General features: G+C 46.5%; 1 protein-coding gene and 1 long non-coding RNA gene across 7 annotated transcripts in view; one reads left to right on the top strand and one right to left on the bottom strand.

The window, feature by feature from the left end:
- Window positions 18,181-19,874, bottom strand: LOC102190882. Its single transcript, XR_310351.3, has 2 exons — window positions 19,828-19,874; window positions 18,181-18,490 (listed from the first exon to the last, which is right to left on the bottom strand). It is a non-coding gene; the product is annotated as an uncharacterized LOC102190882 (long non-coding RNA).
- GPATCH2L (G-patch domain containing 2 like) overlaps window positions 20,651-24,739 on the top strand; it is a 59,770-nt gene continuing 55,681 nt past the window's right edge. For 4 of the 6 annotated variants that reach the window (XR_001918640.1, XM_018053930.1, XM_018053932.1 and 1 more), the window contains exons 1-2: window positions 20,679-20,757; window positions 22,874-23,549. Coding sequence is in view for 5 of the 6 variants with exons in the window: in XM_018053930.1 (XP_017909419.1) it covers window positions 22,888-23,549 (662 nt within the window). In the remaining variant the exon portion in view is untranslated. Of the gene's footprint in view, window positions 20,758-22,873; window positions 23,550-24,739 lie in introns of all 6 variants that reach the window. The other 2 variants (XM_018053931.1, XM_018053933.1) reach the window with 1 other exon arrangement.

Raw genomic sequence — 24,739 nt, 5'->3', positions numbered from 1 at the left:
TCGGCAGGCTGATCTCTTAATCCAGATTGGTGTAGTCATTTGAAACTGAAAGCAGCTCCTTTTTATGTCGCCTGCTTCTCAGCATTAACTTCTCTTTGATGTAATTTTTGCTTCCGATGCTCTCTCCCTTCATGGGTTAGATTAGTGTGAAATTGGCCTGGCTCCTCCAGAGACTGCAGTGCTAAGCTTCAAATACTTGGTCCTTATTGGAAATCCTTAACCCACATCAGGGGAGAAAAGTGGCAGCATTACTTAGGAGTGTGTGAGTGGGAGGATGGGGAAGAGGACTGGGTGTAGGGCAAGAGGAGAAAAATGCATGTTGGCAAGGGGAGGACAGAGAAGCTGAGATTCTTCTCCATTTATGATTGCTGAAGAACCAATCACCTTAATCTTGGGGAAAGGGAGAAGGAATAGATCTTGCATGCCTGCTCCGTTGCTAAGTCATGTCCAGCTCTTCGCGACCTCATGGACTGTAGCCCACCACGTTCCTCTGTCTATGGGATTTCCCAGGCAAGAATACTGGAGTGGGTTGCCATTTCCTCTTCCAGGGGATCTTCCCGACCCTGGGATTGAACCCTCTTCTCCTGCATCTCCTGCATTGGCAGGCAGATTCTTTACCACTGAGCCACCTGGGAAACCTGGAACAGATCTTCGATAACTTGAAAATGAGTTAATATAGAGGGCAGAAGGCCTGTTTAGTAACCTGAATGGCTGCCTGGAGCTGTCCAAAAGTCTTGGTGCTGAAAGGATGAAAGAAAGTTGATAATGTTTGGGAAGATTACAGGGCAATGTTACTAGATCCCTGGGATTATGTTACTAGACCCTTTCTAGATCCCTGGGATTATGCTTGCTCCTCTAGGTATTTCACCTGGCTCAGATGAAGCGTGTGCAAGTTGGTAATACCCAGTTACAAACATTCCATGAGGACTGGCAGGACTGGGTCTCTTCACCAGTTCTCCCCTGCTCTCTTGCCTACCTCCTGTGTGGCAGAGAAGAATGGCATCTTATAATTGGGCCAGACTGCTCAAGGGAGGTACTCAACTGCAAGGGAGACTCAGCTGAACACCTGACCCGGGGGAGGATTTCCCCTGACTTTTAAGACAGAACTGATGGAGAGGGGTGTGTGGGCGTGAGGGGCTTTTGCTGTGATTTGGACACATCCAGACTGAAGAGATGCTCCAAAGAGATGCACCTCCAACTTACTCCTCTTTAATAACAACCTCAGACCCTCTGTCCCCAAATTCAGATTGCCGCCTGAGGATATCATTGGAGAACAGAAACTGCCAAAGATGATTCTGATGGCCAAGCTGGCCCACGCTGCCCATAGAGAAAGCAATCACTCAACATCAGGGTGTTCTTCAGACTCTCCCTTCAAAGACAGTTTAGCTCCAGATAGTTCAAGTTTGTCATCAGCCAAAACACTTTCCTTCCTGCCATTCTCATCTGGCTTCCCATTGACTTTTACTTGTCCTCCACTTTCTGTTTTCTTCTCACAATGCCTCATGCCCAAGCCTCCACCCAGTATGTCTGAGACCTTTCTTTTCCTTGGCCTGTTCTCTGATCCTTCCCCTTATTCCTAGTGGATCCTTCCAGCCACCCTCCCACTGGCCTGGGCCCTGACTTTGCTCTCTCCTTCCCCTAGCTTGGCATGCTTTTCCCACTTAGCAGCCCTACCTGGTCTGTGCAGAGTGGAAGGGCCTTGGCCCACTTTGGTTTAGCCTTGTGCCTCCTTGTACACGGGCCCTCCTCTCCCCTTCTTGAGTCTGCAAATCACTCCTTCCAGTGTCAGCCGGCAAATTGGTTTATCCTCCCCCCAACCCGGCTTTCATTACCTTGCCGAAATGAAGCGATATCTCCTCGGTGGAGGCTTCCCGTCCGGGCGGCCGCTGGCATAATAAATGAAGACAAAGTGCCAGCGGCATAGACCATCTCTCCCACCGCACCACCAGCCGCTGCCAGCTTCATTATTCGCTTAAGTTGCCGGAGAGAATTACTTAACCCTGACCCGTGTATTAGGGGCCTGTATTAATGCCGCGACAGGCGCTTCTTACGGCAGAGAACAATTTATTAGTGCCGAAACAGGCTGCTTTTCTCTGTCATTTTTCCAATCTGAGCTTTGAACACACATCATTAAACTTGTCTGACTCTCTCCCCTTCTCCATCATTCCTTTTTTCATTTTTTTTTTTTTAACAGAAAGCACCGTAGAGAATGGAGATTGTTCTGAAAATCTCCAAGTGCCTGGCCCTCTCGCTTCTCCCCCACTTTTCACCCTTTTCTGCTTTTCCTCTTTCCAGTTCTTTCCTTGGCCTTTCCAGTTCTTTCCTTTTTGGTCTTGGTCTCTTTGCTGGTGGATTTTAGAGTCAGAATATGATGGAAGAGAACATTTGGTTCCTGGAAGAGAATCCGAATGTTCTTTGGATGTGGAGGCTGGGAGCAGAACCACCACAGCTGTCTGACCCTCCAGCTGTCTCTTCCTGAGATTCCTTGGCCAGGGGCAGCCTCTGCCTGTCTGTGCCTTCAGCTGGGACCATCTTACTGTGAAAACAGGCATTGGCGTTGATTCTGGGAGGTAAAGTACTGCACTGTGAAGAAGGATGGGCAGGTTTCCTATTTGTCATGGGGACTTTGTCATATCCACATTTGGAAGGGAGGTTTGGGAGGGGTTGGGAAGCACCTAGAGCTGGGCACACAGGGTCTGGAAGCATGAGCCCTGGTGCAGTGGCTGGCCACAGCCGGGGAGGTTGGCCACTGGGCTGTGCTGCCACAGGGCTGCATACGTGGCTCTCTCTGACCAGACTGTCAGTTTCCCGGTGCTCCCATCTTTGCATCCCCGTGTGGCTTTGTCTCAGTGCCTGAGACAGTGTACAGCTTCCTCGTCCTCCTTGGCTCCTGGTCTTCTGGCCTCACACACACGCCCTTGTCTTTGACACCACTGCTGCCCAGAGCCGCGTGGAGCCATCACTGATGGGGCACTTGCCACTTCTCCCTGATCATCTCCTGTCCTTCGAACTGGGGACACACATGGCCACCGTCTTCATCTGTGTTCCCCTGAAAGCAGAGCTTGGGTAGACTTGGGAATAGATAGTGTTAGAGATGACGTCAGGAAGCAGGAGTGAAGGGTGAAGAAAACGAGAGTGGTAAAGAGGATAATAAAAGGGTGATTATTGAGAGGGCTGTTATGAGGAGTGGGGTTCAGCTCCATTAGGTGCTCTGTGCTGGGTTCAGAATGCCTCCCAGAACTGTGCTTCTGGAAAGACTAGGGTATGTGTCCACAAGCCTCTGTGCCCCATTGGCTAAGGGTTGGCCCTGGGGCTATAAACTCTTCCACCCTTTTTGTAAATTGAAGTACGGTTGATTGACAGTGTTAATTTCTGCTCTACAGCAGTGACTCAGTCATTCACAGGGATACACTTAAACTACCTCCTGCTTCTCCACCATGCTTCCGTGTTGGTGATGGGTACTGCTAAGCACCTTCTCTCTGGAGAAGTCCCTAAGACAGGAAACTGGAGAGAAATGTGAGGCTCCAGCTGCAGGTAGGTTTGGTTGGGGTGGGTTCACGTGTAGCTGGTGAGCACAGCTATGGCTGAAACCAAAGGGGGTGGGCAGGAGAATGGGAGGTGACATCAATGCCACCCTTTCACATGCCCACCTCTTCGCAACAGCCCCTCTCTCAATCCCCACTCCCCCGGGCCTCCAGTGGGACAGAAATGCTGTCACAGACTAGCAGGGAACAAGTGAGGGACGTAAACAAGTGAGGCAGAATAGGCGGCAATAAACAGGAACCAGGGGGGACTGGCCGCAGAGAGTAGAGGCAATCTTGTAAAGATAACAACATAATTTTTAAAACACTCGGCCATTAGACAAACCTGTAACGGGCTAGACAGTTTGACCTGTGGACTACCAGTCTAGCATCAGGATGTATGGAGTCTTTGGAGAAGATGTGTCTTTTGAAAAGTTTTCACTCACCGTTTTGCATTTTTCCCAACTCTGGCTGATGGCTTTGGGGACCATTTGGAAGTGAGTACTGGGGAGAGGGGAAGAGGGGGCAGAAGAGCAGGAAAGCCCTTGTAAAAGGCCAGTGGTTTTCCCCACCACATCCCAGTCCTTCCCAAATTCCCTCGGCCTCCAGATCCCTACCACCCTCCCTCCCGCTTAGCTCAATAGCTCTTGAAAGTTCTCTAATCACCTCTCTGCTTCCTGCATTAATGAGCCTCTCATCTCACTGATGGCAATCAGAATATTTGCTTATGAAAGGGACACGGTTAATAACACGATTGCTCCCCTCCGCCTTCTTCCTTCCTCTCCTTCCCCCTCCCTTTCCCTCGCCCTCCACACAATTCTCTCAATTAACGATAGGCAGAAATTAATTTTTTCCCTCGATCGAAACAATTGCAGGGAAACCGGATTGCCAGCGTCGCTTCAGATAGGGACTGCTCCCAGCAGAGTGTAGAGAAAGGAGGGGAGATGGAGGAGATAGGCACGGCCCTATCTGCAGGCACAGGACAGAGTAATACAAATGTTATCCTTAGAAATGTACTTAAAGAGGATATGTTTATAATTCGGAGGGGATTTTCAGGGGTTCTCCTGCCCTCCCTCCCTCTCCACTCTGTGCACTTCGGAACAGCAGAAACCAGAGTTTGTTGGGGATTTTGCCCTGCCACCTCTGTGAGTGGAGTGGGCCTGGGATGAGCAAGGAGATCAGGTTAGCTGGCGGGGGGTGGGCATCGGCATGATCCATAGGACCCAGGCTTCAGGCATCACCAATATCGCTGACTTAGTGGCCAAACGCCAAACACCAGGTGTCAAATCTGGCCGTGGTGTGGACTCTCCAGGTGAAGGCCTTGCTAATTTACCACCTTTACCCATCCCTTCTGTGCCTGCCTGGACTTTTGGCTTGGGCCTCCCTCCCATCCAGCTAGAGAGGCAGGGGTCTCCATGGAAGCCAAGATCATTTTCTAGCTAGGTGGTTTTAAGAACACAGATTCTGGAGCAAGGCAGCCTAGGTTTGAATCCCAGCTCTCCTGAATAGCCCTGTGAGCACAACACTGTTGCTCAGTTGTGTTCCACTCTTTGCGACCCATGGACCGTAGCCTGCCAGGCTTCTCTGTCCATGGGATTTCTCAGGCATGAATGCTGAAGTGGGTTGCCGGTTTCCTCCGCCAGGGGATCTTCCCAACTTAGGACTCAAACCCATGTCTCCTGCGTCTCCTGCATTGCAGGCAGAGTTTACTGTTGAGCCACAGGGGAAGTCCCTGTGATCATAGGCAAGTTACTTAATCTCTCTGTGCCTTGGTTTTCTCATATGTAAAATGCAGATTACACCTACCTCCTAGGGTTGTATGAGAATTAAATGACTGAATGTCATTTAATGACATTTTAATTTAATGTAGTTTACTTAGAATAGTACCTGAGAGGTAGCAGGTACTATTTACATGTTTGGAAAGATATTCCCATTTGAATGCAGAGTTCCAAAGAATAGCAAGGAGAGATAAGAAAGCCTTCCTCAGCGATCAATGCAAAGAAATAGAGGAAAACAACAGAATGGGAAAGACTAGAGATCTCTTCAAGAAAATTAGAGATACCAAGAGAACATTTCATGCAAAGATGGGCTTGATAAAGGACAGAAATGGTATGAACCTAACAGAAGCAGAAGATATTAAGAAGAGGTGGCAAGAATGCACAGAAGAACTGTACAAAAAAGATCTTCACGACCCAGCTAATCACAATGGTGTGATCACTCACCTAGAGCCAGACATCCTGGAATGTGAAGTCAAGTGGGCCTTAGAAAGCATCACTATGAACAAAGCTAGTGGAGGTGATGGAATTCCAGTTGAGCTGTTTCAAATCCTGAAAGATGATGCTGTGAAAGTGCTGCACTCAATATGCCAGCAAATTTGGAAAACTCAGCAGTGGCCACAGGACTGGAAAAGGTCAGTTTTCATTCCAATCCCAAAGAAAGGCAATGCCAAAGAATGCTCTAACTACTGCACAATTGCACTCATCTCACACGCTAGTAAAGTCATGCTCAAAATTCTCCAAGCTAGGCTTCAGCAAAATGTGAACCGTGAACTCCCAAATGTTCAAGCTGGTTTTAGAAAAGGCAGAGGAACCAGAGATCAAATTGCCAACATCTGCTGGATCATGGAAAAAGCAAGAGAGTTCCAGAAAAACATCTATTTCTGCTTTACTGACTTTGCCAAAGCCTTTGACTGTGTGGATCACTATAAACTGTGGAAAATTCTGAAAGAGATGGAAACATCAGACCACCTGACCTGCTTCTTGAGAAACATGTATGCAGGTCAGGAAGTAACAGTTAGAACTGGATATGGAACAACAGACTGGTTCCAAATAGGAAAAGGAGTACGTCAAGGCTGTATATTGTAACCCTGTTTGTTTAACTTGGAGAAGGCAATGGAACCCCACTCCAGTAATTTTGCCTGGAAAATCCCATGGACGGAGGGGCCTGGTGAGCTGCAGTCCATGGGGTCGCAAAGAGTCGGACACGACTGAGTGACTTCACTTTCACTTTTCACTTTCATGCATTGGAGAAGGAAATGGCAACCCACTCCAGTGTTCTTGCCTGGAGAATCCCAGGGATGGGGGAGCCTGGTGGGCTGCCGTCTATGGGGTCGCACAGAGTTGGACACGACTGAAGCGACTTAGCAGCAGCAGCAGCTTGTTTAACTTATATGCAGAGTATATCATGAGAAATGCTGGGCTGGAAGAAGCACAAGCTGTAATCAAGATTGCTGGGATAAATATCGATAACCTCAGATATGCAGATGACACCACCCTTATGGCAGAAAGTGAAGAGGAACTAAAAAGCCTCTTGATGAAAGTGAAAGAGGAGAGTGAAAAAGTTGGCTTAAAGCTCAACATTCAGAAAACGAAGATCATGGTATCTGGTCACATCACTTCATGGCAAATAGATGGAGAAACAGTGGAAACAGTGTCAGACTTTATTTTTTTAGGCTCCAAAATCACTGCAGATGGTGATTGCAGCCATGAAATTAAAAGACACTTACTCCTTGGAAGAAAAGTTATGACCAACCTAGATAGCATATTGAAAAGCAGAGACATTACTTTGCCAACAAAGGTCCGTCTAGTCAAGGCTATGGTTTTTCCAGTGGTCATGTATGGATGTGAGAGTTGGACTGTGAAGAAAGCTGAGCGCCGAAGAATTGATGCTTTTAAACTGTGGTGTTGGACAAGACTCTTGAGAGTCCCTTGGACTGCAAGGAGATCCAACCAGTCCATCCTGAAGGAGATCAGTCCTGGGGTGTTCATTGGAAGGACTGATGCTGAACCTGAAGCTCCAATACTCTGGCCACCTCATGCGAAGAGTTGACTCATTGGAAAAGACCCTGATGCTGGGAAGGATTGAGGGCAGGAGGAGAAGGGGACAACAGAGGATGAGATGGCTGGATGGCATCGCCGAGTCGATGGACATGAGTTTGGGTAAACTCCGGGAGATGGTGATGGACAGGGAGGCCTGGTGTGCTGCAGTTCATGGCATCGCAGAGTCGGACACGACTAAGCAACTGAACTGAACTGAAGGAAGTAAAAATACACACACACACACACACACACAGGAGACAAACCTGTACTCTGGCGGCAGTCAGGAATTTGCTATTCCTGACTATTCATTCAGCAAACATTTACTGCATGCTGATCCTGTGGAGGATATAGACATTTTAAAGATTTGGTGATCCCTACACTTGAGTCGTGAACAACCAGGTGGGCAGAATTCACCATATAAAAGTGGTGTCCCGAGTGCTATGAGATTTCAGAAGGGGGAGGGAGAGAAATTCTCGCAGGCCGAGGCAATCAAGGTGGGCATCATAGAGGCGGTGGCAGCCGACCTGACTTTGGAGAGTAAGTTGAATTTCTATAGGTTGAAAAAGGTTGCTGCGGAGTCGAGCCGGGGCGGGCCAAAGAATGCGAGTATCCAGTTCTAAGGCCAAAAAGTCGGACAGGAAAGTTGGGAAATCGGGTGTGTGGTGGGATTAGAGGAGAGTAGTCCCTTCTGTCATCTCGGTCCTTCTATGGTCACCCACCCCAGCTCCATCCTGTCCCAACTCTCCTTTTTCTCTCAACATCCCAGAAAGATTAACTTCTCTCCGCGCGAGAGAGGAAGTTATCATCGCAGAGAAATTAAGAGCGGTTAATGATGCATCCCTCCCCCTACCCCTCCCACCCTGCAGGCCTTATCTGGTGGCGGAGCCGGACAATGCGGCCGGTGGGGAAGGGGAAGAAAAGGAGAGGGAGAAACGGAAAACAATATTAAGTGCAAGAAAAAGAGAGAGAGAGCGCGCCGCGCTGTTCCCACTTGTTAGATTGAAGGCGCCTCTCCAGAGGGGGGAAGGATCCAAATTGCTAATTAGCGCCTCTGAAAAGGCCCGGCTCTGATATGCGCGCCGCTGAAAGGCCGCCGTTAATGAAGCCGCGGCGAGCCCGCTTCCCTTTGACCGGCCTTCATCCCTCCTCCGAGCCCCGGGCCGCCGGAACAATGAGGCGGGGAGCGCCGGCTCCCCCAGGCCTCGCCGGGACGGCCCGGGCAGCGCGCGCGGGGAGCGGCGCGGCGCCCGCGAAATGTGGAGGGGGGAGATAAGGCCGAGCCGAGGGAAGAGGCTCACTCCCAGGGGCCCGGGGAGAATTTGCAGTTATTATGAAGGAGATGAGACAGATTAAAAGCCCTTGTGTTCGCCGCTTTTGCCCCTTTATTTAGTGGCTTCATCTAGGAGATGAAAGAAGTTGGAAATGACTTTCTCTGCTTTGCGCCGCCGCCGCAAGAAGCTTCATGGCACATTTCTTGACTTTATTCCGTCTTTTGTTTCCCTCTTCCTTGCCTTTAACCCCTGAAAGACCTCACCGTGCTGCCACAGGCACGCGGGGAGGGCAGGAAGCAGGGACTGGTAGGGGCCAACCCCATGGACCACTGCTAGCCAGACCTTGTGACTTCTGGCTGACCTCTGGGGAGGCAGTGGCTTCCATCTGTCTCTGGAAGGCCCCAACAGGAGGCTAGATGACCCGTTATCCAAGTGGGGGTGGGGGGGGTGCGCAGAGACTCCCCATAATGCCTGTTCTCAGAAGGTAGTTCAGCACTGTGTACATGGAGTCCACAGCCAGATCACCTGGGTTCAAACCCAAGCTCTGCCACACATGAGTTGGGCAAGTCATTTAACTTCTCTATGCCTCCGTTTCCTATCTGTAAACTGCAGACAATGATAAAACTTAGGGATAGGATAGCTCATTGCATTACTGTCCTGGTGTTTCATGCCTCCCTTTGTTAATGCCTTTCCATGCTGACTCTGGACTTAGCCACATCACTGCTGCTGCTGCTGCTGCTAAGTCGCTTCAGTCGTGTCCAACTCTGTGTGACCCCATAGACGGCCGCCCACCAGGCTCCCCCATCCCTGGGATTCTCCAGGCAAAAACACTGGAGTGGGTTGCCATTTCCTTCTCCAGTGCGTGAAAGTGAAAAGTGAAAGTGAAGTTGCTCAGTTGTGCCCGCCTCTCAGTGACCCCATGGACTGCAGCCCACCAGGCACCTCCGTCCATGGGGTTTTCCAGGCAAGAGTACTGGAGTGGGTTGCCATTGCCTTCTCACAGCCACATCAGTAGAAACACGCAGTGATGACTCTACTCCAATCAAGCTTATAATTGACAGCTTTGGCCAATGTGTCAATTACAAGCTTGATTGGAGTAGAGTCATCACTGCGTGTTTCTATCTTATAACGTGTAGTTCTGTGTAGAACACTACCACAGTCCACAGTCATGAGGATATGGGCTTCCCTGGTGGCTCAGACTGTAAAGAACGCCTCTGCAATTCAGGAGACCTGGGTTCAATCCCTGGGTCAGGAAGATCCTCTGGAGAAGGGAATGGCTATCCACTCCAGTATTCTTGCTGGGAGAATTCCACGGACAGAGGAGCCTGGTGAGCTACAGTCCATGAGGTTGCAAACAGTCAGACATGACTTAGCGACTAACACACATGAGAATATACCAGGGCTAGACTCTGGTCATGAGAACATGACTGTGCTGGAGGCATGGGGAAGACAGTCAAGTTGTTCTAGAAGAAGATTTACTAGAGCAACCATCTCCCTGCTGATTGCAGGTACATGAACAATCCCAGACGAGATCTGCCAGTCCTCCCCAGATGGGCAATCCTAATCAGTCAGCCTATAGACTTGTGAGAAATAATAAGTGGATGTTGTTTTAAGCAACCAAATTTTGGAGTGACTTGTTATGCAGTATTATTCTGAAGTGGATAACTGATAGATAAATTGGTACTTAGAAGTTTGATGCTGCCAAAAACAAAAATAAATCAAAACCCAAGGCAAAGATACAAACATTGGCTTTGGGATTGGAAGGCAAGTAGGTAGGCTGGGAAAGATGATAAAGATACTGCTATAGCAGGTTGGAAAAAAGGTAGCCCATATTATGTATGGTTAAACAATCAGTAAAACCTGTCTGAGGTAATTTGGACAGTAGAAAAATTACTTAATCAACTTATGGATTTGAGTAGTGAAATTTCCAGGTAGAGCACTGAAATGATCAGCTGGCTCTTTCTAAGAAAGAGGTGGATTACAAAAGGAAACAACTAGCTTGTCAACAGAATTTAGAAGGAATATAAAGGGACTAGAGCTTTCTGAATTGAAAAATAATCTCCAGTGTCCCAAGCCAGTAAGATATTTTCAGCGCAGTGCAGGGCCTGGGACTTCTTTTTCTGGCATCAATGGAGTATATGCTTGTGCAAGCGTGTGTGCTCAGTGTGTCTGACTCTGAGTCCCCGTGGACTGTAAGCCACCCGGCTTCTCTGTCCATGGAGTTTTCCAGGCAAGAATACTTCAGTGGGTTGCTATTTCCTATTCCATGGGATCGTCCCGACTCAGGGATCAAACCTGCATCTCTTGCGTCTCCTGCATTGTCAGGCGAATTCTTTACCACTGTACCAGCTAGGGACTGTATTTACTCCCACCTTAAATAATTAAAGGAATACCAAATTTTCCAGTATACAATAAAGTAAAATTAGTTATGTTTGGGAAGCAATTTAAAAAATTACCAGGCACAAAGCAGCAGGAAAATACAATTGTAATGTAAAGAAAAAACAATCAATAAAAACAGACTTAGAATTACACAGATGACAGAACTATTAGATGAGGACATTAAACAGCTTTTATAACTATATTTGATGTTTAACGAGGTAGAAAAATATAAGCATACTAAGGAAAACCATGGAAGATTTTTTAAAGCCCCAAATCTAAGTTCTAAAAATATACAGTGTCTGAGATGAAAAATATATTGGGTGAGAGTCACAATAGATTAGATGATATAGAAGAAACTATTGTGACTCTGAAGACATAGCAATATAAACTATCCAAAATGAAGCACACGGCGGGGGTGAGGGGGGGTGCGGTGGAGAACAGAACACAACCATAATAAAAAAGAAAGAACAAAAGAACAACTTGAAGCAATCTAAAATATGTGTAATTGGAGTCCCAGAAGTAGAGAGCAAGTGAGAGGAGAAATAATATTTGAAGAAATAATAGCCAAAAACTTTCCAAATTGAATGAAAATTGTAAACCCATAGATCCAAAAAGGTCAGTGAATCCCAAGGACAATAGACATGATGAAAAGAATACTAAGACACATCATAGTCAGCTTGCTTAAAACTAGAGATACAGAGGAAAAAATAGCAGCAACAGTATAAAGGTGTTTTCTGTAAAAGGCACAAAGATAAGAGTAACAGCAGACTTTATCTCGGGAATAACACATGCCAGAAGACAATGGGGCAGTATCTTTAAAGTACTGAAAGCACCATCAACCTAAGATTCGATACTCAGCAAACTATCTTTCAAAAATGAAGATGATATAAGGCTTTTTTTTTTTTTCTTTCCCCCAGACAAACCTGAAGGAATCATCAACAACATACCAGAACTACAAGAAATGTTAAGGGAAAATACTTCAGGTAGAAGGAAAATTTATACTACATAAAATTCTGGATCTACACAAAGAAATGAAAAGCACCAAAAATGGCATTTGTGAAATTATAACTCTTTTACCTAATTAAAAAAAAAATCTCTAAATGATAACTGTTTAAGGCAAACAAATAAGAGTGTATTGTGGGGAACTTCCCTGGTGGTACAGTGGATAAGAATCCACTTGCCAGTGCTGGGGACATGGGTTTGATCCCTGGTACGGGTAGATTGCATATGCCTTGGAGCAGCTAAGTCCATGCACCACAACTACTAAGCCTGCACTCTAGAGCCCTCCAGCCACAACTACTGAGCCCACATGCTGGAACTGAGCCCAGGCATCTACTGGAAGCCTGTGCACCTAGAGCTTGTACTTCACAGCAAGAAAAACCACTGCAGTGGCCCACGCACCACAACAAAGAGAAGCCCCCACTTGCTGCAACTAGAGAAAGCCCACTTGTAGCAACAAAGACCCAATGCAACCAAAATTAATTAGTTAACTTTTAAAAAAGAATGTATTTGGGGATTTCTGCTATATTTAGAAAATGTGTGATAACAATAGCACAAAGGCTAGGAAAGAGGAAATGGAGGGGTATTGTTGTGTACAAGGTATAAAGGGTTAAAATATTACTTGAAGGCAGAATAAGATAAGTTAATCCTAAAGCAACCACTAAAAACATAAAACAGAGGTATAATCAATAAACTAACAAAGAACATAAAATGAAATAATAAAAAGCAATCCAAAAGAAGGAAGAAAAAGAGGGAAAAAGAACAAAGGACAGATGGGACAAATTGAAAATATATAGCATGATGATAGACTTAAATCTGTTATGGACTGTATCCCCAGAGTCATATGTTGATGTATTAACTCCTGGTACCTCAGAATTTGACTGTATTTGGTAATAGGATCTTTAAAGAGATAATTAAGTTAAAATAAGACTGTTAGTATGAGCCCTAATCCAACGACTGGTGCCCTTATAAGAAGTGGAACTTGAGACCTGGACACACTTGGAGGGAGGACACTGTGGAGACAGAGTGAAGACAGCCTGTCTATACGCCAAGGAGAGAGCGCTCAGAAGAAACCAAACCTCCTGACATCGTCATCTTAGACTCCAAGCTTCCAGAACTGTGAGAAAATACATGACTGTTGTTTATGGCACCCAGTCTGTGGTACTTTGTTATGACAGCTCTGGCAAACAAATATACTTTGCAGATACAATTAAAGTTAAGGATCTTGAGACGGAATGACTATCCTGAATTACTCATGTGGGTGCACATGGGTTCCTAACAACAGAGAACCTCTCCCAGCTGTGGTCAGAGACAGATATGGCGGCAGGAGGATCAGAGAGATTCGACATTGCTGGCTTTGAAGATGGTGGGAGGGCACAAGCTGAGGAATTTGGGAGGCCTGGCAAAGCTAGAAAAAGCCAAGAAATGTGCTCCTCCCTACAGGCTTCAGAAAGGAACAAGCCAGGATTTTAGCACCTTGATTTTAGCCTAGTGAGATCCATGTGGAACTTCTGACCTACTTACGGAACTGTAAGATAATAAATTTGGGTTGTTTGGAGTCACCAGGTAGTGATTTGTTTTAGCAGCAACAGGAAATTAATACATACACCAACATCAAAAAGGATATCGAGAAGATGAAATAATGAATTTAAAGTCTTCAGCACGATGCCTGGACCATAGGAAGCCTTTGATAAATGCTTCCTTGACAACCCACCAGATTCGATGTTGCTGAGGAGGGTAAGTGAGAGAGTAAGAGAGCTGGGCCATAGGTAGAATTTGACAAACTTCTGCCATCTGCCTCCTGCCAAAGAGAAGGTGTCAGAAGGGCTGGGGCCAGGAAGGGGGGCAAGTTTCAGGGAGTCACCCATTTTTCAGGTAAATGCAAACACTTCCTGTCCTCCCTGGTGGACACTGCTTCTATTATGAACAACATCCCTTCAGTGGCTATTGGAATATTTGGGAGATTCAAAGTGTCTTGGATCAGTTTAGAGAAGCTCTGAACAAGGAAACAAATTGTTCAGTTCAGTCGCTCAGTTATGTCTGACTCTTTGCGACCCCATGGACTGCAGCACACCAGGCCTCCCTGTCCATCACTAACTCCCAGAGTTTACTCAAATTCATGTCCATTGAGTTGGTAATGCCATCCAACCATCTCATTCTCTGTTGTCCCCTTCTCCTCCAGCCTTCAATCTTTCCCAGCATCAGGGTCTTTTCAAATGAGTCAGTTCTTCACAGCAGGCGGCCAAAGGATTGGAGTTTCAGCTTCAGCATCAGTCCTTCCAATGAATATTCAGGACTGATTTTCTTTAGGATGGACTGTTTGGATCTCCTTGCTGTCCAAAGGACTCTCAAGAGTCTTCTCCAACTCCACAGTTCAAAAGCATCAATTCTTCAGTGCTCAGCTTTCCTTATAGTCAACTCCCACATCCATGCATGCATGCATGCATGCATGGCTATGTCACTTCAGTCATGTCCGACTCTGTGCGACCACATAGACAGCAGCCCACCAGGCTCCTCCATCCACAGGACTCTAGGCAAGAATACTGGAGTGGGTTGCCATTTCCTTCTCCAACACCCATACATGACTACTGGAAAAACCATAGCTTTGATGAGATGAATTATGAAGGAACACAAAAGCATAAGAAAAGACAATCTCCTTGTTCTTACGATATTTATAGTCTAGTTGGAGGTGACAGAGCATAAACAAATACACACAAAATAAGGTAATGTTGGATTATGAAATAGGCCATAAGTGAAATAAAGAAGATGGTGAGATAGAAAATGGCTTTAGGGGAGTAGGATTTCTTAAGTAAGATGGTATTAGAAAAGGCCTCTTTGTGGAAGTGACATTTTAGCCAAAACTTCAAAGATGAGAATATTCCATGACCCTCACCTGCAAAGCCCTAAAACACAGGCATTCTTGGTTTCAGGACAGCACATGCCAAGGCCCTGGGGTGGGAGTGGGGAGGCATGGAAGGAGAGTTTATGGGCTGCGACTTCCCCGGTGGCTCAGAGGTTAAAGTGTCTTCCTACAATGCGGGAGACCTGGGTTCAATCCCTGGGTCAGGAAGATCCTCTGGAGAAGGAAATGGCAACCCACTCCAGTACCCTTGCCTGGAAAATCCCGTGGACGGAGGAGTGTGGTAGACTACAGTCCATGGGGTCGCAGAGAGTCGGACACGACTGAGCGACTTCACTAGGAGTATGGGGCAGGGACCATATCCTAGGTTGTGCAGGCATGCAGAGGACTTTCAAGTTATTATAACTGCATGGAATCCAATGAATCAGCCAGTGCTGCTGCTAAGTTGCTTCAGTCGTGTCCGACTCTGTGCGACCCCATAGATGGCAGCCCACCAGGCTCCACCTTCTCTGGGATTCTCCAGGCAAGAACACTGGAGTGGGTTGCCATTTCAGTGGAGGTACTTATTTTTTCCTCTGTGCGAAACAAAGAAGGGAGAAGCCTGTTGTTCCTTACTGTGTGCAGATCCTTTTCAGCTGGTGATTTGCTCATTCTACTTGAAGTTCCATCCTGATGGTCAGTTAAGGGAAATTTTTTGACTTCCTCTATTCCGTAATTACTAACATTTTCAGAGTGCTTAATTCGTGTTGGGCTCTAAATGAAATATTTTGCATTATTTCATTTAACCACCACTCAAGAGATGAGTATGTTTTGTTGTTGTCTCTTGTGACAGACAGATGAGGAAGTTAAGCCGTCAGGGCATCTTATCAGGTACGGAGCTTCACCTTTGGTTTCTCTCCTGCCTCCACTTTACCTGCTCCAAGTCTGCTGCTGCTGCTAAGTCGCTTCAGTCGTGTCCAACTCTTTGTGACCCCATAGATGGCAGCCCACCAGGCTCCCCCGTCCCTGGGACTCTGCAGCTAAGAACACTGGAGTGGGTTGCCATTTCCTTCTCCAATGTATGAAAGTGAAAAGTGAAACTGAAGTCGCCCTGTCGTGTCTGACTTTTAGCGACCCCATGGACTGCAGCCTACCAGGCTCCTCCGTCCATGGGATTCTCCAGGCAAGAGTACTGGAGTGGGGTGCCATTGCCTTCTCTGCTCTAAGTCTACATAAACCCTATAATCAGTGCTTGCTTCACTTAGCAAGTATGATGGCCTTTCCTGAGACCCGTTTCTCCCTAACTGTCCTCTTGGTCTCTTTTTGTAAATGTCACCCTTCTCTGGCTTCTATACACGGCTCTTTCCCACTGCTCTCTGTCCTTTGAGTTGACTGCTTTGCCCTCCACAGGTTTTTGCTCCTGTACCCTCTTTCCCTGCGTAGCCCTGCCCATGGCTCCCACTGTCACTAGCTTTCACTTAAATTTTCTCTTAAGATTAAGACAAGCAATTCTAATTTCCTGTTCCAGCATAGTAAACAAATATTTACTTTCGTCAACTGACAGTAGTTAGGGAGCACCTACCATGTACAAAGCACTGTGCCTGGAATTGGTGGCCATACAATGGCTAGCAGAATCTCTGGGGCAGTGGAGTAGGCTTCATTTTTGCTCACCCAGCTATATCTCCAGAGTTTAGCGTAGGGCCACATGTGTGATAAGTACTCAGTGAATATTTGTTGTAAGAGTAATTTAGCTGGGGAGGCAAACTTGCACAGAATTGTCTCAGATTCAAGGCTGAGTGAAGAAATGTTGTAATAAAGATACAAGAAAAAAAAAAAAAAAGATAGCAAGTTCTGAGAGATCCCAAAGAGTAGGCAAGCACGGTGAAGACTCATGGAGGTGACACTGACCCTGAGCCTTTAAATCCCCTTGAACCCCAGGGGTGCTCAAGAAAAAGCAAGCGGTCTGGTGTGCCCAGCGTGACACAGGAGATAGTGAAAGATGGTTGAAGTGAAATGGTGTTTCAGGAATCCCACTCTGGTGCCGGTGTAGAGAATGACTTTTGGGGGAGAGAATGGAAGTGGCAAGACCAGTAAGGAGGCTGCTATGCCATCCACAAGAGAGGCTGCCTACCCAGCTGTGGCCAATGGCAGACAGAAAGCAAAAGGGGGAGGGTGGATGCAAGAATACTATCGAAGTAGAATCCTTGAAGCTTGGCATTTATTTAGATGAAGAAGTATTAAGGAAAAAAACAAGGGCTAATGGCTAATTCACCTGGGTAACTGCATGATGGTGGTGACATTTCCCAAACTGGGAACAGTGGGAGAAGGACAAATATAATAGGGGCTCCGGAAGAAACTAACACTTGTTTTGACATCTTAACCTGGAGGTGCTGCTTGAGAAAATAAGTGGAAATTATCTAGCATAAATCTGAAACCAAAAGCTGGATTTCAAGAAATGTGGGAGCGTTCATTGCTGACGGAGGGAAGTGACACTATGGGAGCTGATATGATTTATGGGAGAGAACTTCACTTAAGCAGAAAGGAGGCTGATGGCTGTGGACACCTCTTGAACATTTCCATCTTTTTGTCCTGTGGGAGTCACAAATTCAGCATGTCCAAAGTGGAATTAATCATCTTTCTACCAAACTTTTTTCTCTCCTTGACTTCTCTAGCTCTGCAAAAGGCACCAACCCCTCTGTTAGCCCAGTATTCTTGCGCTTCTCTGGTGCTCAGCTGGTAAGGAATCCGCCTGCAATGCGGGAGACCCGGGTTCAATCCCTGGGTTGGGGAGATCCTCTGGAGAAGGGAATGGCTACCCACTCCAGTATTCTTGCCCGGAGAATTCCATAGACAGAAGAGTCTGGCAAACTACAGTCCGTGGGGTTGCAAAGAGTTGGACATGACTGATTTTCACTTCACTTCACTCTGTGAGTCATTCTGGCTCAAAACTTGAGTCATCTTTGTCTACTCCCTTCAGTCTTTACACAATGTTTCACCTACAGAAAATTCTGAAAACCCATAGAAACAACATGCAGGAGATACAATAACTTATAATGGAACTATTTTGGATGATAAGTGATGTATTATTCTGGTCATATTCCTGTGCAAGTATAGATTTAATTTCCTTTATGCATGAATAGTCTCATAGTCTACATTTTTAAAGAAACTTTCCCTGTCCCCTCCCTTTCTTCTTTAAAGGAATGCTTTAAAGCACAACCATCATACAGAAATGTACACAATCAGAAATTGATGACTTTTCATGAAATTAAATATTCTTCTATAATCACTCTCAAAAGGCTGCAAGGTATTCCATCCTATAGACATACTGTAGTTTAGATAAGTAACCCCTGTTGTAGGATTTCTGGCTTTTTTCTAGTAGTCTCATGCCTCCCTCCCACAGTGCTCCTGTCAACTACAAATTGGCACTTGCCATCTACAAGAATTAAATTATGCTGACTTTCAACAATCCCTGAAAGGAATTCAGGGTGGAGGGCAGAAAAGAGGCACTCTGTGCTCTGGGAAAAACTGGAAAAACAAGTCTTCAGATGGTTAAATAATTTCAGAGTCGATTTTATGAGCCCAGTTCTTGTTATCTCCTTACATCCAGAGAAGTCCCGAAGTCCTTCACGGTGATGACTGCTCCTGGTGACTAGCAGAAACATTCTGCCAAACAAAAGAAAACGTGCTTGATTGCGTGTGCTCCCCCTTTACCAAAACCACATATACACTGACCTTCCCCTCTACCTCTTTGGAGCAGTTTCTCCGAGCTATCTGAGATGCTATCTCCTGGGCTACAGTCCTCATTTTGCCCATAAAACTTAACTCACAACTCTTACGTTAGGCTTTTTTTTTTTTTTAAACTCGGCACTACAAAGATTAATTACCTGTACTTTACATTGTCCATTTCTAATTTTTTCTTTAGATGAAATTCATAGAGGCAGAATTTTCAGGGTCAAAGTTATTTAAAAATAAACAATTTCACAATAGCTTTAGGTTTCCAGGAAAATTCAGAGGTACTACTGTTTCCACACACCCCACACTCAGGTTCCTCCATTATTAACATCTCACATTGCTGCTGCTGCTAAGTCGCTTCAGTCGTGTCCGACTCTGTGCGACCCCATAGATGGCAGCCCCTCAGGCTCCACCGTCCCTGGGATTCTCCAGGCAAGAAAACGAGCGGGTTGCCATTTCCTTCTCCAACATCTCACATTAGTAAACAACATTTGTCACAATTAATGAACCAATGTTGGGACATTATTATTAACTAAAGCCCATAGTTTATCCAGATTTCTTTAGTTATAACCAAATATCCTTTTTCTAATCCAGTGTCACATCAGGATACAATATTATATTTACTTGGTATGTCTCTGGAGAAGTAAATGGCAACCCACTCCAGTATTCTTGCCTGGAGAATCCCATGGACAGAGGAGCCTGGTAGGCTACAGTCTACGGGGTCTCAAAGAGTCAGACACGACTGAGCGACTTCACCTCACCTCATGTCTCTGTAAACTCCTCTTGGCTGTGGCAGTTTCTCAGACTTTGTCTTTGAAAATCTTGACAGTTTTGAGGAATATTGGTCAGACATTTTGTAGAATGTCCCTCATGCGGGGGCTGTCCACTTTTTCCCTTTTATTGAGACTGGGATTATGAGTTTTAGAAGGAAAGTATCAGAGATAAAAGGCCATTTTTGTCATATCCTCGCTAGTGCACATACTATCAACATGATTTAACACTGTTGATATTAACCTTGGTCACCTGACTGAGGCAGTGCTTGTTTAGTTTCTCCACTATAAAAGTTACTCTCCTTCCCCCACTTTTCACATGGTACTCTTCAGAAGGAAGTCACTGCACAGTCCACATTTAGAATGAGGAGTGAGGCCTCATGGTGGAGTATCTATAAAAATTGTTTAGAATTCTGCACCAAAGACATCTCTCCTTCCCCATTTATACATTTATTTGTATAAGTGATTGATTTACCCCAGTTTGACTATGGCTGTTACCTTTCAGTTCAGTTGCTCAGTCGGGTCTGACTCTGCGACACCGTGGGCCACAGCATGTCAAGCCTCCCTGTCCATCACCAACTCCCGCAGTTTACTCAAACTCATGGTGATGCCATCCAACCATGTCATCCTCTGTCCTCCCCTTCTCCTCCCACCTTCAATCTTTCCCAGCATCAGGGAAATTTTCCAATGAGTCAGTTCTTCGCATCAGGTGGCCAAAGTACTGGAGTTTCAGCTTCAGCATCAGTCCTTCCAATGAATATACAGAACTGATTTCCTTTAGGATGGACTGGATGGATCTTCTTGCAGTCCAAGGGACCCTCAAGAGTCTTCTCCGCCAACACAGTTCAAAAGCATCAACTCTACACTTCAAGTTATAATCCAGTACTACTTTTTTGTTACTCAAGGCAAAGTGCATCTTTAATAGTCTAACTCACTACCACGCTATCCTGCCAAAGGCTACACAACTCCCATAGTTGTATAAAGTCAGTTATATAAAGTCTCCACGCGCTTGTATAATGCCGGTCATCGAGCAAGGACAGGCCCACGCCCCTCTCTAGGGGCCAATTTCCGGACGTCTCCAAGGCAGACGAGGCCTGCACGGGGTAGGCTCTTCCCCAAGATGGGCACCTCAGCGCCACGGTCCTGTCTGCCCCGGTCCTTCGTCTGCCTCCGAAACACCACCGCTCCTGGCCTCCTTGCCTTCCTTCCGGGTTCTTGTGGCCCCCAGCGTCCCACGGGACGGAAGTGGGCGGGGCTGCTGGCCGGAAGCGCCATGCTGGGGCGGGGCCTCCCGTGCCGCCAAGTTCCTCCCATCTCGCCGCCGCCCCACCCCTCCGGCCCAGACCGGAAATGAGGTCAGAGAGGGAAGCTCGGGCCGGGAGACTCGGCCCCGCAAGCGGCGGCCTTTGGAGGTGGCTGCGGCAGCGGGTGAGGGGGAGTGGGAATGAGAGGGTCGGGGTCCTGGGGGTCGGCGCCAGCGGGGATCCGGGCTCTGGGCCGGGAGGGACCGACCGGGGGGCGTCAAGGGGCCGGCAGAGGCTGGCGGGAGCGGGTGAGGGTGGCGGGCCTTGGTTTTCAGGGCCCATATCCCCCCGAATCCGGGGGATGAGGGTTTCGGGCCATCTGCCAGGTGACAGTCACTTTCTCTCTTCCCTACTTTCTGGCTCTGTGGGGGCTGGCGACAGCGTAAGGGCTTGGTGTCCCGAGCTGTGGTCGCCCTCGTCCTCGGGGGCGGGCCCCGGGTCGTGGTGGGTAGAGCCCTTCGAAACACACTTTTTTCCCCCGAACAGATATGGTCATATTGCGACCCCTGGCACGGAGGGAGTTTAGATCACCAGGGCTTGCATCTTGGCAGTTTCTGCCCTGGAAGAGCTGACTCCCTGCTCCTAGGTCTCCCCAAGTGAGAAGTTCCCTCATGTCTTCCCCCAACGTCTCCCCTCCCAACCCGGTCTCCGCCTACACGACCCTGCGCCTGCCTGCATCTTTCTTTTTACTTCTACTGGTTTCTGGTTCCATCCTTTGCGCAACTCGGACAGCCTTTGCTTGCCTGGCCCCGGATCCTCTCGGACGGTGCATCCAGGGAGGGTAGGAGTTCCAAGGTTCTTCTGTCACCTGCTGTTCCAATTTTTGCAGTCTTTGAAAGGCTTGCATTCGACTGCACAGGCAAGGCATTCAGCTTCTAGTTGTTTCCGTGTTAAAGTTTTTACAGTTTTGCGCTAGTTTTTAAAGCAGTAGTTCTCTATGAGGGAAATAGACTTAGATTCCCCTATTTGGTTTTTAGGGACAGTTGTCTCCCTAAACCCCAGTCATGGCATTTTAAATAGCTTATTGCTTGAGTGTGGCTTTTGACACTTTGAGAAGTTTTTTTTGTTGGTAGTTTCGGAACAAGGTGTCCCCATTGCTCCACCTGACTTTAAGTTGGTTGGCCTGGAGATAGCGTGAAAATAGGTTTTTGGATGAACGGAAATATGGTCTGAGAGTGGCACCATAGAGTTTTAAGCTCTAATTATGGTCTTGAAATAGGTTGAACTTAAGAGCTAGGGGAAAAGTGCTAGTTTAACATGTATTTAATTAGGTGTAGGAAGTATATTACACATTTCCCTTTTTAAAAAAGCATTTTGAAAATTGTTCTTCCTGCTCTCTGCCTCTGGAAGGTTTGCCTCTGAAGTGATCCCTGAAGTATGATGGTTTGACAATGATGAGTTGAAAAATAGGAAATTTTGGAAAGCTGTTACCTAGAAATCTTAGAGACTCCACGTATTGTCATTTCAGCCTCAGTTGTATCCTGTTTCTGTGTGATTGTCTGGCACTGAAGCACAGAATTTGGATGCTCACTTTATTTTCTGAAGGAGAGTGAGAAGAACGTAAAAGTTGCTAATTATTTACAAGTTTATGACATATACTCTTTAAAGCTCTTTACTTCATAGCCTCTGGATGGTAGCTGGAACCAGAGTGGGTGCAAACCGTCTTTTTTTTTTTCTGTGCACAGTACAAACCTGGGTCACTACAAATTCTTGGATCACCAGAGCTGCAAGCAGCCCTCTGTGTCACTAAGTTGTTTTTCTGTTCCTGCCAGAACACTTATTAGTGACCCAAGACTGTAGAACAGTCTTTTCATCTATGTTTTTGAAGTTGAGTGTTTTTCTGCTCCTGTCTAAAGAGACATTCTCCAAACCTTTTAGATCTCATCATCAGGTAATCTTGTTGAGCAAGTTTAATTGGGAAGAAGGAGTGATTTATTCCCCTGAGTTTGCTAATTTTTTTACTAATAACCCACTTGTCATCTTGTGAGTATTTTGAGTTTTCGTGCTTAAGAACATGATGGCGATAGGCATTTAACAAGGGCCAGATGCAAGGATGATCCATGTATCCACGGTGCATGGATGACAGGAGTAGAATCTTAACTGGAGCCAGGTGAACGCAGGTGCATTTTCTATAGATGGAGTGGACTCTGCAGTGCCACGATCTGTTTAAAAAATTATCCTAAAGCAACAGATCCTATTCAGTCTTTCTCTTGTTTTCTTTTCTTCTGAATCTCCTTTAGGTAGATGTGGCCTCATGGATGAGCTGGTTCATGACTTAGCCTCAGCCTTGGAGCAGACATCTGAGCAGAATAAGCTTGGTGAGCTCTGGGAGGAGATGGCCCTGAGCCCGCGGCAGCAGAGGCGGCAGCTTCGCAAACGGAGAGGCCGGAAGCGCCGTTCAGACTTCACTCACCTGGCGGAGCATACCTGCTGCTACAGTGAGGCCTCCGAGTCCAGTCTGGATGAGGCTCTCAAGGACTGTCGAGAAATGGCCCCGGTCACCAATTTCAGTGACTCTGATGACACGATGGTAGTCAAACGGCACCCAGCTCTCAACGCCGTTGTTAAGAGTAAGCAGCATTCTTGGCATGAATCTGACTCCTTTACTGAAAATGCACCCTGTCGACCGCTCCGGCGCCGGCGAAAGGTGAAGCGAGTGACGTCAGAGGTGGCTGCCAGCCTTCAGCAGAAGCTCAAGGTGTCAGATTGGAGCTATGAGAGAGGCTGCAGGTTCAAGTCGGCCAAGAAGCAGCGTCTGTCCCGCTGGAAGGAGAATACTCCCTGGACCTCGTCAGGTCATGGGTTGTGTGAATCAGCAGAAAACAGGACTTTCCTAAGCAAAACGGGAAGGAAAGAAAGGATGGAGTGTGAAGCAGATGAACAGAAACAGGGCTCTGATGAGAACATGTCAGAATGGTGAGATCTCCCTTACTAAGTCAAAAGATTTTCCTGGTTAATTTTACCCAGAGCACAAATCCACAGTCTTGATGATTTCAACTTTCTTTCAAACCAGCCTCTGATACTGACTTTGTAGCTTTCTTTTAACCAGTCAGGTTGTGTTTGTCTCTGGCTCAATGATCCTGTTACCCTATATCAAGGAGGCTATATTTTACAGCAACACATTTGTTTCTGAAAGTCATTTAAAACGTATACCTCAAAAGCATAACCAGGAGTTTTATTTTAAAAACATTTTGCTGTTCTTTATGCCATGCAGTTCATACATACATAACTATTCTTTAGAACCAGGGCCTCAGCAGAGACTTGTGTGTGTGCATGTGTGTGTGCGTGTGCGCATGGAGAGAAAATGCTGGTGCCAGGCATATGGAATTTGTAAATGTTCTTGGTAAGCTGCCTTTACCCATTAAGAATCATGGTTTTAGATAGTAATATTTCTGGGCTCTATTTGTGTTCTCTACTACTTACAGTTTAACTGTATTGAGTTTATTTTAATGGCTGACGTTCAAGTTGTCAGAACACATGGTAGACTTTGAAAATAACAGTACTGAATCCCATTAGTCTTACACCAAAAGTCATTGAGCCAGCAAAATTTGTCTCTGATGGGTGTATGCTTAAAATGTCAGTGTAGTTTTGGATGGCTTTAAAATTTTTTGCATCTCAAATAGATAGATAGTCCTAGAAACATCGATACTCCCCAGCTTGATGCTTTAATATTGTTATGAATATTAATGGGTGATGTCTGTTTCTCCATGCTGATGCTGTTGGTGTTTTGGGTGAGGCAGCTCTTTGTGAAGAGGGATGTCCCATGTTTGGCATCCTATGTAGTTCCCACCACCATTCATAGTATCAAAACAAAGGCCTTCATGGGTGCTCCCTCGTAGGGCTGAGTACTTCTAACTGAGGACCAGTGTATTACTGTTACTATTGTGGTTTAGTCGCCAAGTTTGTCCTACCCTTGTGGTCCCAGGGACTGTAGTCCGCCAGGCTGCTCTGTCCATGGCATTCTCCAGGCGAGAATACTGGAGTAGGTTGCCATTTCCTTCTCCAGAGGATCTTCCCGACCCAGGAATCAAACCCGGGTCTCCTGCATTGCAGGCAGATTCTCTACCGAGTGAGCTATGAGGAAAGCCCTTAACAGTGTTAGTTAC

The sequence above is a fragment of the Capra hircus genome, chromosome 10, assembly GCF_001704415.2.
Source record: "Capra hircus breed San Clemente chromosome 10, ASM170441v1, whole genome shotgun sequence".
NCBI lineage: Eukaryota > Metazoa > Chordata > Mammalia > Artiodactyla > Bovidae > Capra > Capra hircus.
Note: the sequence above shows the minus strand (reverse complement) of the source record. Positions and strands in the feature narration are given on the sequence as shown.